This window comes from Diabrotica virgifera, chromosome 8, assembly GCF_917563875.1.
Source record: "Diabrotica virgifera virgifera chromosome 8, PGI_DIABVI_V3a".
Lineage (NCBI taxonomy): Eukaryota > Metazoa > Arthropoda > Insecta > Coleoptera > Chrysomelidae > Diabrotica > Diabrotica virgifera.
Window position 1 is genome coordinate 217,937,503 of NC_065450.1, and position 23,891 is coordinate 217,961,393.

The window sequence follows — 23,891 nt, forward strand, 5'->3', positions numbered from 1 at the left end:
ACACATCTAATTAATAGTAAAAAAAATTAAAACCACATACATCTGACGATGAGTAACTGTCTAGTGTGAGAATAGTTGTCTATTATTCTTTCTTACAATAATAGAACATGCACAGAATTACAGAAAAAACATCAGTATGTACTAAGATTCTGTTCAAACAGCTCTAGTGAGAAGGTTATTAACCCATTAACCGCCAAGCAAAGAAATACTGCAATAAAATGTAATATATTTGATTAACTAGAGTAAAATAAACTTAAACATTCGTAAAAAAATTGTTTCACACTTTGATCGTGGCAGGTGTCACAACAACAAAATGGTTCGTTTTCGAACCTTTGGCGGAAATGAGATATAAAAATTGAAATACACAATTTTATTTTTTGTGAAAAGTCTCAAAACATTTAGAGTGTAAATGGACCTGGAAGTTTTGATAAACAAAAATAGTATGGTCAGAACATTGCCTACACCTTCTTTCTCAAAAACGAAGTCGAACGGCCCTCTATCTTTTTTAGAAATTATTTTAGATATTTCCAGTTTACACTTTCCAATCCTGTATCTTACACTGTGCCAGTTGCATAAATTCGACAAATCGACATATTGTCTACAACACTACATAACTTCCCTTATGTAGCTCTCCCCCCCTCCCCCCCCTAGATTATAACAAAACTGAATACCAGAATACCCGTCTTTCTAAAGGTACGTATCCACTACGTTCGTAATATTCGACCACCAAGGCACTGCCGCACGATCATTGGCGCACTGTTACACGGTCCGGGAGTGCCTACCATTCACTATGTTCACAAACCTCTTGCGCTCCGCGCTCCATGCAACTGCTACCATCTACATGCATGCGCTCCTCTACATATAAACCGCCACCTATTGGACCGTTGAGGCGGAGCGCACACTGTTGCATGGTCCGAGAGCGCCAACCATCCACTATGCTCACGGATTTCCTGCGCTCCGCGCTCTCTGTAACTGCTCCAATCGATACGGTACGCGCTCCTTTACATAAAAACCGCCACAGATTGGAGCGTCGAAGCAGAGTGCGCACCATTGCACAGTTCGGGAGCGCCAAACGTGTCCACTATGTGGAGCAGTTGCAGGAGCTCGGAGCGCAAGCATAGTGGATACGTGTTTTTACACATAATAAAGAAATATCCCAATAAATTACTGCCTGTGCATCACCTTGAACTTATTCCTGATCAGACAGGATTATATGTCGACTTCCGCCAATGGTTCGTTAACGAACCATTATTTTCAAACACGAGATTTGATGACTCAGAAAATTTTTTTTTGTATTTTTATAACAATTGGTGTACAAATAGGTTAAAAAAATAATGTTTTATTTTATTTGACCACAAAAGTGTTATGCCAATAAAATTACTACAGTAAAAATAAAGTTGTGTCGAAGGATTGAAAATGTCGGACATTTAGAAAATATTTTTGTGATGAAAGCATGAGTTTGGAAATTAAACAAAATTAAATTTAGTTACACTTATATCTTCTGGTTGCTTAAAAAATACAAAGATGTAAAAAAAATTAACGAATTGTCAAAAAAAAATTCTACAAAATAATGGTGCGTTTTCGCACCTTTGGCGCTAAATGGGTTAACATAAATGGTTCAAAAATAACGTCATACTCCTTAACTTCAACCTATATAATAGTTATTTATGATATAAGTGTTAAAAGTACACGTTTAAGGCACGCATGTGAAAGTTTGCAGAATGAGCGATAGCGAGTTCTGCAATTCACATGAGTGCCTTAAAAATGTACTTTTTAACACGCATATCATACAATATTTTTTCTACAAACGTAATTACAGGACAATAGCTACAAAAACTTTTACTTGAACTTAACTGGCATTCCAATTTTATATTTTTTTGACATTACATCAAAATTGCATATACGGTCAATACGAACTGCAGTGACTTAAAAATATTTTAAAGCACTAGTGCCTTAAAGTAGCATTTTTAACGCTCGCATGGAGTGTTAAAAATTGTATTTATCTACTCTATGTTATATTATGTATAAGTTTTTAGTTTGTGAAAACCGTCATTATAGATAGCAGTGCATGAAGGGTTTAAAGTGTGCATGAAGTAACAATGTATTTTAAATTGGATTTACTTTTTCGCACACTTTCAATGGGTTTTTTGGCACACTTTCATATAATCAAATATCCTTAACTTTCGCGTTGTCATGGTGATGACAATATGAGCAATGACTTACAACCAAATTTTTGACAGTTTTGTGGTTTGAACGTAGTTAGGATTTTTAAATGTCAAAGTTCTAAAAATTGTAGAATAGAAATGAATTCCAGTGACGAAGAGTTACAGTTTTTTATTTGTTTATCGTAGATAAAGTATTGTATGAAACTGTGCGTGAAATAAGTTCTCGCTCGTGCTCTAAAAATCGCGTGCGTTCGCAAAAAGCATACTTCACGAACTGTTTCATAAATAACTATTTTAACACGGTTGTAGAAAAAATATTTTTTGATAGCGATATGCAATATAGTCCAGTCTCCAGGGGGGTACAACGGCCTATTTAATTCAGATGGACTTACCCAAGTTTTTTTTTATGTATTTTGACCCCTAGATCACGAATTTTTTGGGTAACAGTCGATCCGGATGTCGATAAGATTGTTATAAACAAAGAACTTGAGGAATCACATAACAGCGATTTTTCGCAAAACACATTGTTTTGTATTTTTTGGGTCATTCTAAGCAAAAAATGTTTTTACAAGTTTTTTCGTAGGATGCATAGTTTTCGACATAAACGCGGCTGAACTTTCAAAAAATCGAAAAACTGCAATTTTTGAACCCGAATAACTTTTCGATTAAAAAATAAAATAGCAATTCTGCTTACCGCATTTGAAAGTTCAAGTCAAATTCTATCGGTTTTGATTACTTTCATTGATAAAAATTAATTTTTTTTATTGTTAAACAAAGCTATAAACACATAGTGATTGAATGATGTTTTCAATGCATTTCCCATTTCAAATCGAACGAGTAGGCGCGCATACAGACAATTTCTACGTAGATTACGTACATTAAAACGCATGCATTGGGCGCGGGAAACACTATTGTTTATGGCTTTGTTTAACGAATAAAAACTTAATTTTTAGCAATGCAAATAATCAAAAACAATAGAATTTGTGAACTTTCAAATGCAGTAAGCAGAATTGCTATTTTATTTTTTAATCAAAAGTTATTCGGGTTCAAAAATTGCAGTTTTTCGATTTTTTGAAAGATCACCCGCGTTTATCTCTAAAACTAAGCATCCTACGAAAAAACTTGTACGGCCATTTTTTACTGAGAATCACCCAAAAAATATAAAAAAATGTTTTGTTTTGCGAAAAATCGCTGTTATGTAATTCCTCAAGTTCTTTGTTTATAACAAACTTATCGACATCCGGATCAACTGTTACCCAAAAAATTCGTGTTCTACGGGTCAAAATACATAAAAAAAAACTTAAGGTAAGTCCATCTGAATTAAGGAGGCCGTTGTACCCCCCCTGGCGACAGGACTAATATGCATTGATAACATAAATAAATTCTTATTATCTGTTAGTGATACTGGTATTGCTTCTGTTATAATTATATTTTTTTGTTGCAGATGGCGGGGCAGTCTTTACAAATTAGTATGGATGGACTTACTACTATTCTTAGTTATATACTATGGTTTAAATATAATGTACAGATTTATGTTAGATGAGGCTGGACAAGTGTAAGTAATACACATTTTAGGAACTTGATTCTTAGTTGTAAGTTTAGCTGAGAATTGCACATCTAAGTTTCATAAGTGCTCCTCTTATAATTTCTATACAAGTTTTAATTTCTTAATCAGGATTTAGTGTCTCGTTTATCCAACATCCTAGGTACTTAAAATAGTTCATTTTTTGTAATCGGCTGATGGATTGTTGACAGTTAGTTGCATAAGCCTGAGGTCTTGTGTACTAATCACAATTAACTTTGTCTTTGATGTATTGTCTGTGATGACAAGTCCTTTATTGGAGCACTCTCTAGTGATTCGATCTATAAGAAATTGAAGACCTTCGATACTTTCAGCCATGATCGCGGTGTCATCTGCATTTCTGATGTTAATTGTTTCTCCCCCAATTCGAACTCCACATTGTGGAATACCCTTCTAAGAATTCGTTTAATATTGTTTTTCAGTACACGTTGAACAAAGTTGAGGATAACACTCAACCTTGTCTGACAACTCTTTGAATGAAAACTTTTCTGTTTCTTTACCGTCTACCGGAATAGAAGTTTCTTGGTTCCAATATAGATGTAAAAGTCTTGGATCTTTATCATCTATTCCAATATTTTCTAGGTAGTCAAACAGCCTATCATGTTGGATCCTATCAAACTCCTTTTCAAAACCTATAAAGCAGACGTAGATTGGTTTGTACTTCCTATGATCTTTGAAGTAATGTTAGCATTGAAAACAAAGCTTCATTTGTTTGCAATATTTCTCTGAAACCTAATTTTTTTGTCTTTTCCATTGTTTTTCACATAATTCACTTAATTCTTTTAAGAATTATTTTGAGTAGCAGTTTGGGAGAGTAACTGTTAAGATTAATTAGTCTAAAGTCTGTACATGATGATATATTAGGTTTTTTTGGGAGTGGGATAAATGTAGAATCCAACCCTATTTTTAGTATTGTATTATTCCAGTTTCGTATTATGTAGTTATAAACATTGACACGCTTCACTCTAATTATCCGAATTCTAATTCCCACAAGTGATATAACATTCCTGCTGTGAATTAACACTGCAATTATTGCCCAATTAACAGATATGCCGAATTAATTAATTACTGTCAAGGTAACGGTAATTTTTATTTTTAGGATTTTCCAGAACATCGTTCAATACTGTGATGATTACGCGAATTTGATACCTTTATCGTTCGTGCTAGGTTTTTATGTCACCGTCGTGATGAACAGATGGTGGAGTCAATACAGGGCGATTCCACATCCTGATCCAGTAGCCGTATTTGTTAGCGCCACTGTACACGGGCACGTAAGTAAATCTAGCTTGTTTATATTTTCCATTTCACAGGTAAATTATATGAGAATCTAAGAGAGGAATTGACACAGGCATTGAAGTCACTCAGGCATTACGGTTTATTACGGTTTCAGAAAGAACAGAAGCACGGTAGATGCGGTGATGGAAGTTTTCTGGAAGTTGCGCGAGGTGAGAATTACCAGAAGTTGTCGATCTTATTGCCGTTTGGCGCCCGAAATGCTTTCAATGGAAAGAGGCAATGAAGGCGTTACGACAGAGAATGTGTCCGAGCTTCTTGATGGATTTGGTCTCTAACTATCTGTCAGAGAGGAAAATTGTGGTAGAAACAGGAGTGATGGTTGACGTGACGGATATAGTGCCGCAGGGGTTGGTCCTAGAACCAGTTCCACGCTGTGGAACCTGTCATATGACGGGGTTGTAAGCCAACAATAAGGAGAGGGTACAGTCTCTTTCGCATTCGCGGACGACTTCGCCATGCTGGTAGTGGCACGGTACAGGGTGGACCTTATCTTCGGTGCGCAGTGTATATACGACCAAGTCGCGGATTGAATGAAAATGCTTGGATTAGAATTGGCTGCGGGTAAGACCGAGGTAATAGTTCTCAAGTGACCAAGAAAAAGGGACGGGTTAATAGTCGAATCTGCGGGAAAGAGAGTGGTTCCAAAGAAATGCTTAAGATATTTAGGTGTAGCTCTGAGTCAAAACGGCAGGTGGGGAAGCACGTAAAGGCGGTGACTCAAAGAGCTGCGGTAAGATCTTCCGCACTGGGGTGGATCATGTCCAGCATCGGAGGGCCCTACATTCTGTCGTGTAATCGATCATCTGCTCAAACGAGCAGATAGGAAGAGTCTGTTGAGGGTGGCATGTGTATACAGAAGAGTGTCTGCCGAGGCGCTAGGAATTATCACCAGGTATATTCCGATTCCGATGTACGTGCTAGGGAAGGAAAGGGGAAGAGTATACGAAACAAGAAACGAAGATATAGCCACAGAACGTTTAAAAAATGTTTAAAATGTAAAAAATTTCGAGTCAAAGTTTCTCAGTTTTTTGGACCATTTGATAATCAAAAAGTGTACATACTTAGCTTTGCTGGCACGTGCATACTTAAATAAGTACCTTCATAATATCATGTATTTTTATATATTTGCACTCCATCACTTATTCTTATCGGTACTTCACAAATTAAACCTAAAAATGGCATTTAATGGTACAGGCCAAACCTTCAAAATGTCCAATAATTTCTTGGTGAACCATAAGGTGTTACATTATGCCAAATCAAATCTTAAAATAAAAAGGAAATATGTACTTAAAAATCAATTAGTAAAAAACCAATTCCGTCTCCTTTACATTAGACTAGGACTAGACTAACGAATTATAATAATAGTACAGTACTCCTGGTGGGATGATACTATTAGTCATGGGCACCGCTAGGATTATTTTCAGAGGGTGCATCTGGAATTCCAGTGGTGTGCATGTGCATCTGTACATGCTATCAACTGCGTAACCAGGATGATCCTAAGGGGGGTTACAACTTCAAAATGGCTTGATTTGTCAACAACACATAATGGTGTTAAGCGTATAGAGCTCAAAGTAGATCCCAATGGGGGGTTATAACCCCAAACCCCCCTGGTTACGCCTATGCATACTATTAATCACTATAAAATATACCAACTATAGGTACATATGTTGCTATGTTCTTTCTTTCCGGACAGGGGGGTGCAATTGCACCCTCTGGCACCCCGTTGCCGGCGCCTATGCTATTAGTACCGTCTACTATTATTATTGATATCGTCTCTTACTACCAAGTTAGCAATTATAGATCCTACATGAATTTATGATTTTAAACAACTAATAGCAATCGCACTAATGATCCAAAAATTTGAGGTACTGTAATAAATAATTTTAAACAGATATATTATATACAGTTGATTTTTACAACTTGACGACACTCAAACCATTTTTCTCTACGGAAATATGTCTTAAGCGAACGTTGCCGATTTTAAAGTGTTCTATAATATATCGTCGGCTTACTGCCAAAACCAACCAACTCCATTTTAATAGTTTTGGGAAAAATTCCTTTTAAACTTTAATTTGAAATTGAAAATCGACTGAATTTAAAAAAATTATTTAATAACTGAAAAATATTTTTGTCATATTTTTCAATTATTAAATCATTATTTATATTCAGATTATTTTTCATTTCAAATTAAAGTTTAAAAGGTAGATTTTTCAAAAGTTTTAAAAATGGAGTTGGTTGGTTTTGGCAGTAAGCCGACGATATGTTACCGCGACTATACCTGTATGTAGGTTACCTGGAATACTGAAATATTAATATATTCGTTTATTATTTTAGTATTGATTCTACCGTTGTAAATTTAATACCTTTGACAATTCATGTTGTAAATTGAAAGACCGATAAATCAATTAAGTACTTCTATTAAAATACAGTCGGAAAAATGAAAGATTACCCATGAACGATCACATTAATCATATATTTTGTATTTGCTGTCTTTTTCTATAAATCACAAACGTTTGTTATAGAAAAAGACAGCAAATAAAAAATAAATGATTGATGTGTTCGTTCATGGGTAATCTTTCATTTTTCCGACTGTAACTAATGTTGATGTTTTAGGATGAACGTGGTAGAGTAATGAGAAGAACTATCATGCGATACATGTGTCTGTGTGTCACGATGGTATTCACGATGATCTCTCCTAGAGTTAAGAAACGTTTTCCTACTTTAGATCATTTCGTAGAGGCTGGTTTACTCCAACCCAGTGAGAAAGACATCATGTCTGATCTTAATGTTAAATTTCCAAAGTACTCAAAGCACTGGTAAGTCGTCAGCATATTAACTGTTTAAAAAAACGTCGATTACGTCATTACACGAACACTAATGACGTAATGTCCAATAAATATTTAGCAATTGATAGCCATTCAAACATTAAAATTGACCTGTTTTAAGATTTTGTTTTAGGGTCGATTTCTCATACCTGCATTAATCTATGGTTCAGTTGAACGGGGTTCACCGGTGAACTTCGGTTTTGTTTGGAATGCGTTTCTCATTGTGAGGGCACGTTCTACAGCTTTCGAGAAATGAAAATAGATGGCAAAAGGTAAAAAACTATCGCCATTTTGTACGACCTTTTTTATGCTGTTTTTGAATAAAGTTAAATTTAAGTATTTATAGTCAAATAGTCATTTTAATAATTGTAAATAAATGTAATAAAAACAAAAATAATGTTATCGTTTATCGTTAGGCTTAATATAATAAAATAGGATATATTTATATTATGACAGCGTTTCGTGTTAATACAACGCATGCGTAATCCATGAAATCATCTGAACTGGGTTTTGAAATCTTTGAACGGCCGAATTCCAGCGTTCAAGCATCGTTCAAGTTTAAACTGCCATCGGGTGAACGTGAATTGAGAAAGACGATTTTCACTTTAAACTGACGTTCACTAAAAGTTCAGGTTAAACTGGAGTTGAACTCGATATGAGAAATTGGCCCTTAAGGTCGTCTGTTATTCTTTACTTTTGCGTTGCAAATGCGATTAGGAGACCTTTCAAACGAGATGTTCCGATGGTAGGTTACGGAATCAATTAAAAATAAGTGTAAACAATGAACAGTAATATATTTATTTATTTTGGGTAAACAAGCTTGCTTCGTTTATTTTCTCGTAAGGGTTTGTTAGCGAGGATGTGTCTGAATCGTTCGCCTGCTGTGTCGATACTGCCAGACCACAACACTCTATTATGCCATCATGCTTGCGGTTTACAATATGGCTAGAAAGGCAATCAATTACTAACATCTGCGTTTTAAAAGATGAGAAACTGTCTGTATTTTAAGAAGTTGACATAAAGAGCGTGGCAATCTGGCCTCCGAATCTATTAGTGTTTCCTTAAAAAAACATTAATTTTATACCATCTGCTTAGGGATACATTTCGTTTCTTAAACTTAACGGCCCTTGTTAGCATTAAATGTTATTTCGTTTTGAGAAAAGTTATTAAAAATTCAGCAAAAATATTAATTAAAGCGTATAGCTTTAGAGATATTACTTGCCGTAAGGTCCCATTTAAAATTATCGGTCATGGGGGCACTATGACGTCATCTATGACTATTACGTCACTTGTTATAACTATTTGAGAAGCGTAGAAGTCCGTTTATTTCCTCCCTTCAAATTTCACTATTATAAGTATGACCGTTCAAAAGATTGATATCAAATTTATACTACAGCCAACGATCAAATGTGAAAATTGAAAGAGAAGTGTCAGAAGAAATGGAGATCATGAGAGGGGTCAGGCAAGGTTGCATACTGTCGCCGTTATTGTTTAATGCTTATTTTGAAGAAATCATACAAGAAGCTTTGGTAAACGAGACAGCCGGCATAAAAGTGAATGGAAAGTTAATCAATAACATTATTTATGCCGACGATACAGTCATAATAGCCGACAACTTGGTAGACTTAGAAAGAGTAATGAACGAAATATTAAGATATAGTGGAAAATACGGACTCTCTCTTAACATCAAAAAAATTTATGAAAATTAGCAAGGACAATAATACCAACGAAATGTTAACGGTAGGTGGCCAGTAGATTAAGAGAGTAAAAAAATATACTTACTTGGGAACGGTAATCATAGAAAACAACGATCATACTGCAGAAATAAGAGTGAGAATTATTGAAAAAGCACGTGCCAACTTCATGAAAATGAAAAATGTTTTATGTAGTGATGTTAGAAGAGAATATTCTCGGCCAGAAAATTCTCTCGAAAATATTCTCGGCAAAAATTTTCTGTATTTTCAAAAACCGAAACAAAAATAAAAACTAGATACGGGTCAAATTATTATAATTTGAAAAATATGTACTTAGGTAAGTATATTGATTTTGCCAATCCCATGAACCACTAGAAGGGTGTTTACAGTGTCAATATTTATTGTTTTGGTGCAATATTAACTGCAATTATTTAGAATGCTGTTCATTTAAGCAGAGAAGAACAAGTTGAGGAAACTGAGTTTGTAGATAATTTAGCAACTTTAAAATAGGGTGATGAGTCGGCTTAAATAATGGCTGATTTGGCACTTTATCGGTCTAAGAAGGGATTTTTTGGAAACCCATACGTTGTAAAATCAATTGAAAAACTAGACTTAATCATATGGTGAAAAGGTACATGTTTCGGAACAAAATTGACTAAAATCGTAGCTGATATATTAAGCATGCCTTCATCCAGTGCAGCGACTGGAAGAAGTTTCAGTACTTATGTTTTTTTATCCACTCCTCTAAAAGAAACCGGCTGACTGCTGAACGGGCTCGTAAGGTAACTTTTACTGCACACAATTTAAAATTGTTAGACGTAGACCAATCCATGACTGAGCTGGCCACACGTGAAAAACAAAATCCTCCAACTCATCAGTACATTGAAATGGAGATTGTAGATGACTAGGATGAGCTAATGATAGAAATAGATTATGAATCTGATGTCTCATCTTTTATCATACCACTTCGATTATTTGCTGTTAAGAAGAAAATTTCATTTTTTTATCAAATAAATTTTGTGTTTTCTGTCGTTTTTGTATTTTTTTATATACAAAGAACACGGTTGTTTCGTCTCATAATTTTGTATATAAGATCATGATTTTTAAAACCCTATTTTTCATCTTCAACAATATTCTTAAGTGCGTTATGGGGTTCATTCTCAGAAAATTCTCCATATCGAGAATATTCTCCGATTTTTCATTCTCGAGAATTTTCCAACATTAGTTTTATGCAGCAAATGTTATGTATAGTGTGCTTTACTATGGAGCAGAATCATGAACATTAGATCGAAATGATTAACGCTTAATAAATCGACTTAACGCGTTTGAAATGTGGACATGTAGAAGAGTGTTAGATACAGTAGATAGAGTCATGAATATAAAAGTGTTAAGGAGAATCATGGACGTTAAATGTAGAGACAATGAGACGACTTAACGTCTTTGAAATGTGGACATATAGAAGAATTATGAGGGTTTCCTGGGTAGATAGAGTTACGAACAATGAAATACTGAGAAGAATAGGTAAAGAGAAGGAAGTTGAACTTACAATTAAAGGAAAAAAACTACAGTATCTCGGACATGTGATGCGGGGCGAGAAGTATGGCATCCTGCGACTCATAATGCAAGGAAAGATAGATGGCAGAAGAAGCATCGGAAGAAGACGAATTTCATGGCTGAAGAACCTGAAAGAATGGTTTGGATGCTGCTCAAGGCAACAGTGTTAAGAGCGGCTGCCTCGAACGTCAAAATAGCCATGATGATTGCCAACCTTTGTCGCGGAGATGGCACTTAAAGAAGAAGTTCAAAAGATACAAGGGGGAGGGAACTAACTTTCAACTAGCAGTGTATATCTAATTGACTTTTTTGTAGGTTGCCTTTAGTTTGGGCCTCCAGCATAGTCACCAGAGCCCGCAAAGAAGGTCGGATCAGAGACGATTTCGCGGTTAAAACGATCATAGACGAAATCAATAAATTTAGAGGACAATGCGGACTGCTGATAACCTATGATCACATTAACATTCCATTGGTTTACACTCAGGTAATATTTTAACATATTTTTAAATGCATAGATAACACATCATTTATTTTGTAATGTAGATTTTACAATTCGATAAGACGTATTGCATAACTGTAGAGTGTGGTTGTTTTGTGTATTTGAATATGATCAGTTAAGATGCCATTGGCGTACACGCCAAGATAGGGGCAAGTAAATAGGTTAATCTACGAATCTGGTATAGAACGTATTGGCTTGATATAATTTACATATCATAAGTAATGATAAAATCATTATTTATGATTCAATTAATCGTGCAGCACTATGGAAGGCAACAGCTCGAGCTCGGCGTACCCAAGAAACTAATTGCGGTAACACAAATGTGTGTAAGTAACTCTAACTCATTTGCACAAGTTAGAATAGGTGGAAAAATATCATATGCTTTCTGCGTAAATTCTGGACTGAGACAGGGAGATCCGTTGTCTCCATTGTTGTTTAGCCTGGCCTTAGAATATGTCATGCGAAAAACTTATCCAAAAATCAAACCAGACATAACTGCTGGGGGAGCAAAATCGTACTCGCGTTTGCCGATGACGTAGATGCACAATCAACATTAGAAGTTAAGGATATTTTCTCGAGCTTTGAAGAAGCTGCATTAAACATCGGTCTAAAAATAGATGAAGACAAAACAAAATACATGGTCGTCTCAAAAAAAGAACGACGGCGAATAAGGCAAAACATTACTATAAACGATCATAACTTAGAAGTGGTTAAAGAATTTAAATATCAAGATCTAGGAGCAACAATCACAAATGACAACAAAATAGAGCGAGAAGTTGAAACGCGAATAATGGTAGGAAACAGATCTGCCTTTGCAATGCAACATCTAATGAAGTCAAAACTTCTTTCACGAGGTGCAAAAATCCAGATATATAAGACCATAATACGACCATCAGTCGCGTATGGAAGCGAAACATGGACGCCAACAAAAAGAGAAGTAAATAAATTGCTGGTGTGGGAACCTAAAATCCTTCGAATGATATATGGCCCTTGCAGAGACAGCGTGACAAACGAATGGAGGCGCAGATACAATAATGAGTTAGTCTCTATTCGGGAAGGAAAATCTAGTCAGATAAATAAAGGCCAATAGACTTAGATGGGCAGCCTTATATACAATGTGTTCTAGGAAAGGCCTGATGGAAGAAGGTCTATAGGAGGGCCTAGAAAAAGGTGGAAAGATGCAGTCAAAGAAGATGACAATGGGAATTAATGGCACAGGACCGACAAACATGAATGGTAATAGTAAACGCGGCAAAGACTCACGAGGAGTTGTAACTCCATTGATGATGATGAATTTAGAAATACCATAAGAACAAAGAGGACACCATACGAGACAAGAAGGCGAGGTTAGATAGCTGGCAAGACCATTTCAGCGAGTTGCTTAATGAGGAACTGGATAGTAATGATGAAGACAAACTGATAGTAATAATATGGGAGAGAAGTAATGGTATCCCTTTCATAAAAAGGGAGATAAGCGTCCGGAAACTATGGGAGTATTTTAGATGTACGTAACTTACAAAGCACTCGCCAAAATAATAAGAAACAGACTGGGCAGGTACTTAAATGAGTATCTTGGTGGATACCAGGGAGGATTTAAAGACAGCAGATCCACATTAACCAAGTTTTTGATCTAAAAATAATTCAGAGCAGTACATACGAACAACAGTTAGACATGCGTCTATTTTTTTTATCGATTTCAAACAGACTTACGATTGGGTAATAAGATGTATGTATACGAGCTTTAAGAGCATTTGTAATTCAAGAAAAATTATTAGGATAGTAAAATGACACTACTGAAAACTAACAATAGAGTAAGGATAGAAGGAAGTCTGACAGGAAAGTTTGAAGCCAAACAAAGGAGTCAAGCAACAGTACTTCAGAAGAAATCAACAGTTTTTTATGCCCATCAATTGTAAATCCGGATCGAAGGACCAAAATAAATGTAGGTGACAGTATAAGATAGCTGGTTCAATGTTTTAAAATAGATATATGGAGTTTTATACATGTCTCTAAAAATAGCTAAGATTTCTATTAATCAAGCAAAATATTTATTACTTTCTAAGTGTTTTTTTTTTATTTTTAGGTAGTAACTTTAGCTGTATATAGTTATTTCATTACGAATATAATGGCCCACCAATGGACCAAGGATAATAAATACAAATTCGATTTGTATTTTCCAATTTTTACCACTTTACAATTTTTCTTTTACATCGGCTGGTTGAAAGTGGCTGAATCGATGATTAACCCTTTTGGGGATGATGACGATGATTTCGAAGTCAATTGGATGGTAGACAGAAATCTTCAGGTATTGTATGATGTATAATTTTATTGTCACATTTATATTTCATAAGTAAAACTTTGTCCTGGTTACTATTGTCAGAAGCTACAATATAATCAGTTTGAGAAATTCTGAAACTTGAAGTAGTCCAGGTTACCGAATTTGACAGGTGGTCGTTGACACAGGTTTTACTGTAACTATATCACCTTTATTTTTTTAATTTTTGTTCGTTCTTGAGTTCCCGTAGCCCTCATATTTTGATTTGATTTTCAAGGTATCGTATTTAATAGTTGACGAAATTCACCACGATCATCCGGAACTAGTAAAAGACCAATACTGGGACGAAGTTTTCCCACAAGAATTGCCTTACACAGAAGCCGCCCGTGCCATCAGAGACACCCATCCGTTACCTTCTACCGCTAATATAGCGACCAGGCCGCAAGACCTGGAACTCAATACACCTCACAACGTTCTGTATCCTGGAACTAAAATGGACGATATGCAATCGTACGCAACGGGATTGGATGGGGGTCCCATAACGTTTTCCGCGAAGCCAAGGCCACGGTCGTTTAGATCGAGGGGATCCCAGAGTTCCTTGCTCGGCAAATCTGTACCTGGTAAGTAAATTAATTAAATAAGTTAATTAGTGCTAAGTAAATAGTACAGTGGACTCTCTCTATAGCGAACACGGATATTACGAAGTTTCGCTTATAACGAGGTACATTAGGTATCTCATGAAATTCCTACTGAACTATAACCCTCTATAACGAGGGATATTTGGTTATAACGAGGAAAAATGAAATCGAAGATTATGTTTTTTTACCTGTTCTAAGCGCTCTAATGGCTATAAATAAATACCCCAACTCCCTGTATACAGAAATGCCCAACATTGTGTTATTATCGAGACCAGTGCTGTAATAAACTTCTTCCTGTTTATCGACCGATATTGAATATTGTAAGAAATTTACAATTTACGATGGTGCTTACGATGGTGGTTACGATGATGAAGTTTTGGTCACTGTTCAGACCAACCATCGACACCTAATAAACTACCTAAGAGGCAACACATTTCAATATTATTGTTGTCTGATATAACGAGATCCGCTTATAACGAGGTAATTAGTCCATTTTAGTTCTCGTTATACTTATAGTGGGAGTCTACTGTAGTAATTCTTCTTAGTATGCCTAATCCTAAGACACTGGCGGTTCCATTGTTCATTTAGCTTACATCCCAGGTAGTTGTATTTAGGTAATTTCTATAAAACGTTTTTTTAACGTAGATTCTTTCGTCTTCAATCTTGTTTTTACTAACAATAATGATTTTTGTGTTCAGGAACATTCAACGTAGTCAACCAAAATCTGCAGCTCTTTTCTGTTGTCCGCAAAGAATTCACGCCCTTGGCTTCGATAGTCTTGACTATTTTTTTTTTTCAGTTCAATTCTTCAGTTCAATGTCAGTCCGGACGGAATCAAACCACTTCCTTCGTCTCCCTTTTCTTTTCTCCCTTGTTCCCCTGCTTGCAAAACTGTTAGAATGTTTTTTTCTTTTGACATTCGTAAAACATTTCCCATCCATCAGACACTCTGTGCTCTGATATTCTGTGTTATTTTGGGCCTCTTATACATCTCCATTAGCTCCTGGTTTGTTCTACTGCACCATTCCCCGTCAGCGTTCGTTATACCTAGTGTGACCAACTCCAAGTCAGTCGAATTCGGGACAAGGCTAAAAAAAATACCTAAATCCGGGACTTTTCAATGAAAATCGGGTCATTTTTTTTAATATAGAACTTTAATATTATTTTATTTTATTAACATTTTTATGTCGACAAAAACTTTTTTGATGGGATGGGTTGTAATGATAATTACACTTTTGTTAGTTTTTGACGTTTCGACTTAAAATCCGGAAATCGTTCTCAAGAAGGAAAAAATTAGAAAATCAACTGATGTCGAATTTCCATGTAAATAGGACCTTAGGCTATTATAAAAATATAATTATCATTATTTGATATTCATGTTTTTAAATCGTCTTTTGGGAAGACGAAACGGGAAAATGTCCAGAGTTTGAGTTTTCGTAGACCTATAATACCACGATATAAAATGCATGCGTTTTGGATGTGGTAATAGGTATTAGAATACTATTAGTATTACACTCTAGAAATTGTCGACTTTTTTTCATTTCACCAATTAAATTTGATGTGAGTTCTTAGAAAAATAAGGTATTCAAAATTTCAAAATAGAATTTTACCAAAACGTTGAAAATTCGGATGGCCCGGAAGCCTTGTCCGAGACGCCGGGACACAACTTCATAATTCGGGTCATGTCCCAGATTTTTTGGGCTAGTTGGTCACACTAGTTATACCACCAAAACTTTTCTCAAGATTTTCCTCTTCCGAATCTCATAATTTTTTTCTTTCTGATTTATAGTCCTGTCGCCAGGGAGGGTACAAGGGCTTCTTAATTCAGATGGGCGTACCCAATTTTTTTATGTATTTTGATCCGTAGAACACGAATTTTTTGGGCAACAGTTGATCCGGATGTCGATAAGATTGTTATAAACAAAGAACTTGAGGAATTATATAACAGTGATTTTTCGCAAAACAGAACATTTTTTTGTATTTTTTGGGTGATGGTGAAAAATGGTCTTACAACTTTTCTCGTGGGATGCATAGTTTTCAAGATAAACGCGGTTAAACTTTCAAAAAATCTAAAAAGTGCAATTTTTGAACCCGAATAACTTTTGATTAAAAAATAAAATAGCAATTCTGCTTACTGCATTTGAAAGTTCAAGTCAAATTCTATCGGTTTTGATTATTTGCATGGCTAAAAATTAAGTTTTTATTTGTTAAACAAAGCCATAAACACATAGTGTTTCCTGTGCCCAATGCATGCGTTTTAATGTACGTAATCTACGTAGAAATTGTCTGTATGCGCGCCTACTCGTTGGATTTCAAATGAGAAATGCATTGAAAACATCATTCAATCACTATGAATTTATAGCTTTGTTTAACAATAAAAAAATTAATTTTTTGCAATGAAAGTAATCAAAACCGATAGAATTTGACTTGACCTTTCAAATGCGGTAAGCAAAATTGCTATTTTATTTTCCGATCAAAAGTTATTAGAGTTCAAAAATTGCAATTTTTCGATTTTTTGAAAGTTCAACCGCGTTTATGTCGAAAACTTATGCATCCTACGAAAAAACTTGTAAAAACATTTTTTGTTTAGAATGACCCAAAAAATACAACAAAAATATTTTGTTTTGCGAAAAATCGCTGTTATGTGATTCCTCAAGTTCTTTGTTTATAACAATCTTATCGACCGTTACCCAAAAAATTCGTGTTTTACGAGTCAAAATACATACAAAAACTTGGGTAAGTCCATCTGAATTAAGGAGGCCGTTGTACCCCCACTGGCGACAGGACTATTATTGTCCAAGTTTCACATGCATACCCCACCGTTGGTTTTACTATTGTTTCATGAGTTTGACTCTTCGTCCATCTACCCTGGACACGTTTTTTGCCATCAACAGTGCGTTTAATGGTCCTACTGCTTTGCTACGTTCCAAAAACCGTTTATCTGGTTCTCTGTCTTCGCCTCCTCTATTTGCAACCGTTACTCCAAGGTACTCAAATGCTGTTACCTTCTGAAATTTATACTCTCTCATTCGTCCTTAGAGTTATTTATTTATTTTCTTCTGCATTTTCTCCTCTCATTTCTATATAATTGGTTTTTTCTTGATTTATTGTCAAGCTATATTTTCTTTAAGTTTTGTGAACGTTTTTCGAAGTTCTATTCTTAAACGTGTCAGAAATACCAAGTCATCTGTGAAACCAATTCACTGTTGTCTCTTGTTCAGAATTGTGCCGCTTGACTGGATCTTAGATCCTCTAATTATTTTGTGTAGTACTAGGTTGAATAAGTGTTGGCAATTTTTTGTTTTAATCTGTTTTAATCCTCTATTGACATTAAACTGATTTTGAAAGACTTCTTCTATCATTACTTTATTGGCTGTATTGGTTAGCGTCATTTTAACTAATCGTACCAGTTTCTCTGGTATTTCTAGTGATTTAATTGCTTCGTATAGTCCGTTTCGTGAGAGGGAGTCGTGGCCTGTTTAAAATCAATAAAGATCATACACAAACCTAGATTTTGTTCATAACTGTTGTTTTGTAATAATTTTGGCATAAAAATTTGGTCGGTTGTTCTTCTTCCCTGTCTATTATCTATGTTTCGTAGGTTTTTATTCTTTTTCTTAGAATGCTTGCTAATACTTTACACATAACCTACTACCTATAACCATTTGATTCCTCTGTAATTTTCACATCCAGTTTTATCATCTTTCTTGTGACAAAGATGTGTGCTGTGTTCCACTACTCTGGGCATGTTTTTGTTTTCCCATATTTTTACAATAAGTCGAGTTATCTTTTGCTGCAGTATATCTCCTCCTAATTTTCATATTTCTGCTGGCACTTCGTTTTCTCTTCTTTTCTTCACGTTTTTTTTTTATTTATTATTTTTAGGTCTCTTATTACTTCTATTACCTTCTTCTCGCATCGTGTGTATATAAACTTACGTGCATAGAAATCGGCCCTCTTAAAAATTTGGTCATTTTTGATGTCTCATATTTCCTAAACCTGTTGGCCGATTTAAGTGATTTTTTGAACATGTTATAGCCTGATTCTTTAACAATACCACTAATAATATTGTTGCTAAACAGGTAAATTTTCAGTGTATACCGAGTGTACCAATCAAACTGTGTTTTTTTCTCAAAGTTCGAATCACCCTGTGGAATATTCTAGCATTTATAAAATACTGAAATTAAAACCCAACTATAGCCTCAGGTTTTCTTAACATTCGGTTTTTTGATTTATTCGTTTATGTTGGATAATAAACAAGTTAGGTACTTTAACAACTAGACATGTTCTTCATCAATACACGGTGTTCCTAAATAAGTGCGACAAACTTCAAGGGATAATTCTGCATGAAAAAATAATGACAGTTGGCTTTATAAACGTATGTCCCGCAAATGTTTTGTTTCCGAGATACGGTATGTTGAATTTTTTCTTACAAACTGACGATTTATTTTATTGCTTTAAAGCCGGTTGAGATATGCTTATAAAAATTTGGTGGGTTTTAAGACGTAGTTATTGCACATTTTTTGACATACAATTAAGAATTTAATATTCACTATTATCGCGCATACGTGTAATATGACCGATCATATTACCCGTATGCACGCTAATGGTGAATATGCAATTCTTAATTTTATGTCAAAAAATCCGCAATAACTATCTCTTAAAACCTACCACATTTCATTTGCACATCTCAACTGGTTTTAAAGCAACAAATAAATCGTCAGTTTGTAAGAAAAAATTCAACATCCCGTATCTCGGAAACGAAACATTTGCGGACATACGTTTATAAAGCCAAGTGTCATTATTTTTTCATTAGACCATGCAAACAAAAAAACAATAAAAAATTAATAGCAGGATGAGACCAATTCCAAATGAAAGTACACATATTAGATAACATGTGGAACATTTTTCACCAAATCTGGATGAGGGGAACATGGGTTGGGGGAGCGCTTTTAGGGGTGAAAACGGTTAATTACGATTTGCGGCAAAACGGCACATCCTATCGAAAAAAGTTAAATCGCAAAGTTGTAGGCTATAAGAAGATCTACAACTTTTGTAAATAAACATTTTTCACATAACCTCAAAATATCCGAGAAAATTGGAAAATTCGATGTTTTTGATTTTATTTTTTTTCTCACTGAAAAAATTTTTTTTTTTACCAAATATGGTGGAAACTTACCTCTTTATATCCCAAACACGCTGTAATTTTTTTGTATAAAAATATTTTTTAAAACTCTTGTTTTTTATGTTTAAGGGAAAATGGAATTTTTCAATTGAAAAATCTCCCGAAATTTTTTTAGCTTTTTTAAAGAATTTGGCATTTTTTTTTTGTTTATTGAAACCTCTATTTTCTGATGGTGTAAAAAAATATATACGTTACTGTGGAAAATTTCGTCACAAAAGGCAAAAATCTGAAATTTATTTTCAACCCCTCACCATTTTCAGATTCTCAGACGTAATGTAAGTTGCATAGCTGCGGAAAGCTGCATAGAGGAAACTGCAGAATCTGTAAGCATTATCGAATGTGATGAAGAAATGCCATCAAAGAAGCAAAAACTTAATTAATTGATGAAAAATTGGCCATTAAAATTATAATAATTACTTTCTTTTGTATTAAATAAACTTTTTCGTTAAAAAAGTTGTTGCGACTTTTTTGGTTCATGAGAAAAGAGTTTAAAAAAAATGTAGCTTATAGGTAAGTAGGCCGACTTAAAAAAAAAAATAAAAAACACGCTTTTAAAGCAGTAAAAATTTAAAAATAACTTTTAAAATTAAAGCTAGTAATATTTTATTTTTAAATTGTTAGTGCTTTAAAAGCGTGTTTTTTATTTTTTTTAACTATAATTTATTCACAAAATTAAAAATCACGGACAACGGCATTAGTGTAGTAAATTTTTAACAGAGGTTCGTTGGTTCCTGCTCGCTATGCAACTTATATTACGTCTGAGAATCTGAAAATGGTGAGAGGTTGAAAATAAATTTCCGATTTCTGCCTTTTGTGACGAAATTTTCCACAGTAACGTATATATTTTTTTACACCATCAGAAAATAGAGGTTTCAATAAACAAAAAAAAATGCCAAATTCTTTAAAGAAGCTAAAAAAATTTCGGGAGATTTTTCAATTGAAAAAATGTATATTTTTTTATTATATTTATTATATTTTATAAATAATTTTCCCTTAAACATAAAAAACAAGAGTTTTAAAAAATATTTTTATACAGAAAAATTACAGCGTGTTTGGGACAGAAAGAGGTAAGTTTGGTACCATATTTGGTAAAAAAATTTTTTTTTCAGTGTGAAAAAAAAATAAAATCAAAAACATCGAATTTTCCAATTTTCTCGGATACTTTGCGGTTATGTGAAAAATGTTTATTTACAAAAGTTGTAGATATTTTTATTGCCTGCAACTTTGCGATTTAACTTTTTTCGATAGGATGTGCCGTTTTGCCGCAAATCGTAATTAACCGTTTTCACCCCTAAAAACGCTCCCCCAACCCATGTTCCCCTCATCCAGATTTGGTGAAAAATGTTCCACATGTTATCTAATATGTGTACTTTCATTTGGAATTGGTCTCATCCTGCTATTAATTTTTTATTTTTTTGGTCCATTTTAGAGCTATCTGCACTGGTCTACATGCAGAATTATCCCTTAAAGTTTGTCGCACTTATTTAGGAACACCGTGTATTGATGAAGAACATGTCTAGTTGTTAAAGTACCTAACTTTTTTATTATCCAACATAAACGAATAAATAAAAAAACCGAATGTTAAGAAAATCTGAGGCTATAGTTGGGTTTTAATTTCAGTATTTTATAAATGCTAGAATATTCCACAGAGTGATGCGAACTTTGGGAAAAACACAGTTTGATTGGTACACCCGGTATACAATGAAAATTTACCTGTTTAGCAACAATATTATTACAGTGGTATTGTTAAAGAATCGGGCTATAACATGTTTATAAAATCAGATAAATCGGCCAACAGGTTTAGGAAATATGAGACATCGAAAATGACCAAATTTTTAAGTGGGCCGATTTCTATGCACGTAAGTTCAAATATTCACTAGTGTTTCGGTAATAGTTGATATGCCTTCATTTACTTCTTCTAGTACCCCTTCAAATATCTCTTCTGAGCACATATTAAAAAGTAAAGGGGACAGCACACATACTTGTCGTCTTATAGGTATTTCTTGTGATTAAGGTATTAATACATAAAGTAATTATTAAATTCAGTTTTATCGTTTGATTTGTAGATAACTCTTTATTTACATAAAATCCTTTATAAAAGGTATATTTGTTAAAATCCCTATACAGGGATACCCTGTATAGGGATTTTAACAAATATACCTTTTATAAAGGATTTTATGTTTTTGTAATGGTATACAGCCAACTACAGGAAATTTTTCCTCGTGGATTTTAACTCTTTATTTGTTACAGATTCAATGTCCAGGCAAAACTCAGTGACGAATATGCTGAAAAGGTTTTTCAGCAAAGACGATAGTAAGACTGACGCTAAAGTAGAAGCGAATGAGTTGAACAATTTGGTAGCACAGCCACAGTCGAAGCCTGTTGGAAGCATAAAAAAGTTAAAAGACGATATTATTGAAGAGGTATGTGGTAAGAATTTCTTGAAATTGGTTTTAAAAAGCTGAGAACGAGAAGCAATATTCTGTCTACAAACTCCGACACAAAGGTGCAAAGATCAGCAAGCAGACCTTTTGTCTGTTTTATAGATTTTGAAAAAGCGTTCGACCGAGTGCAGTACAAGACCTTGATAGAAACATTGAATGACATCGGAGTCGACAAAAGAGATTCTAAAATTATAGAAGCTATTTATTGGAATCAGACAGCAATCATAAAGACCAATGGTAATACGTCAAGGCCAATTGAAATACAACGAGGTGTTAGACAGGGTTTTGTGCTAACACCGATACTGTTTAACGTCTACTCTGAGGTAATAGTTTCGAACGCTTTACCGCACTCTTCAGAAGGAATCAGGATAAACGGTCAAAAAATAAATAACATCCGCTATGCAGATGACACGGTTTTAATGGTTGATTCGGACCATAGTCTTCAAATACTGTTGAATATGGTTACTGAGAGTTATGAAAAATGGGGATGAAGATCAATACTGCGAAAACCAAAGTTATGAAAAGATGCCTCGGGGTAGAAGTGGAAATGAGTGGGAATGCGCTGGTATCGAAGCGCGTGCGTTTCTCTGCTGTTGATTTGGTTAACGCCAGGCTTAGGGCATATCGTTACAAGAAGAAGACTTTAAAAATCGCCTTTTATATTTTAACGAGGCATATTCCAATAACTGACTACAAAAATTAACTGCTATAGAAAAAATAATCATTTTTGTAAACAATAATTGATTAAGAAACAGTATCCAAACAGTCCAATAAAAACGTTTTTTTGTGTTCTAGGTGGATGAGCAACAGACAATAACGTCCCAAAGGTCATTCAAAGAATCTCGGCCAACAGTTATGAGCCTATTTGGGCCCCCATCGCCATCTACGCCTGTAGATATTCCTCACTCAAATAGTTTTCATACATTGTAAGTAAAGTTTGTAATGTTTAAAGTTCTTAAAGTTGGGATATTGCTTTAAAGCGGTTTTTTTCTGAATTTTTTGAAGTTATACTTCTTTACGATCGAGAGTGAAATTTTATAATTCCCTTGCGCATGCGCACGCATACAGTATGTAGTTCGTTGCTAATCTTTCAAGATAGGTATGTATATATCAGCGCAAATAAGTTATTAGAAGAATAATATTAGTGTTTTTAGTAAATGTATTATTTATTATAATTTTAGTGTCTTTGGATTTGTCTTCCTCGGGCTCGGATTCATTTTTTTTTTAATTTTTGGTTGTTTTAATACAAATTTTTTGAAAGTGGTAGGTAAGAAAGTTAGTTTAATATTTAAATAAAATAAAACTAACATGTTAAGTATATTATTTATTTCGTTGAAATTATATATAGAAGTATAACTTCTTACGTGCGTACAAAGTACACACATATTTTTTTTTATTTTATGAACTTAACTATGGACTTATCAAATGACGAGAAGAATTGGTGAAATTAATTATTTACTTAATTGCAGATACTCGAGTATCTGAAGCCTGGAAGTTTGAAGGAAACCTCTGAAAATAATACAAAGAAACAAGGAGATTAAACCTTATAAGTATGTCAAAATGCGAAAAATATTACAAATTCCTGTTGATGGAAGCAAGACCACATGGCAAAAAAATAACAGAGACTTCAGAACAGATCCAAGGTTTGATATCCAGACTTGATCACATCCCAACTGAAGAAATAAGAAGAACAGGAAGGATTTACAATATCGTAGATACAATATAATTCAAACA

The 23,891-nt window shown here is 34.4% G+C and overlaps 1 protein-coding gene across 2 annotated transcripts in view; it reads left to right on the forward strand.

Moving 5' to 3' along the window:
* The window catches only part of LOC114336577 (bestrophin-4), a 101,924-nt gene that overhangs the window by 53,228 nt on the left and 24,805 nt on the right, over window positions 1–23,891 (forward strand). For both annotated transcript variants that reach the window (XM_028286953.2, XM_028286946.2), the window contains exons 2-9: window positions 3,610–3,720; window positions 4,847–5,018; window positions 7,657–7,859; window positions 11,432–11,600; window positions 13,699–13,920; window positions 14,168–14,510; window positions 21,964–22,136; window positions 22,953–23,083. In XM_028286953.2, the coding sequence (XP_028142754.2) occupies window positions 3,610–3,720; window positions 4,847–5,018; window positions 7,657–7,859; window positions 11,432–11,600; window positions 13,699–13,920; window positions 14,168–14,510; window positions 21,964–22,136; window positions 22,953–23,083 (1,524 nt within the window). The remainder of the gene's footprint in view (window positions 1–3,609; window positions 3,721–4,846; window positions 5,019–7,656; window positions 7,860–11,431; window positions 11,601–13,698; window positions 13,921–14,167; window positions 14,511–21,963; window positions 22,137–22,952; window positions 23,084–23,891) is intronic.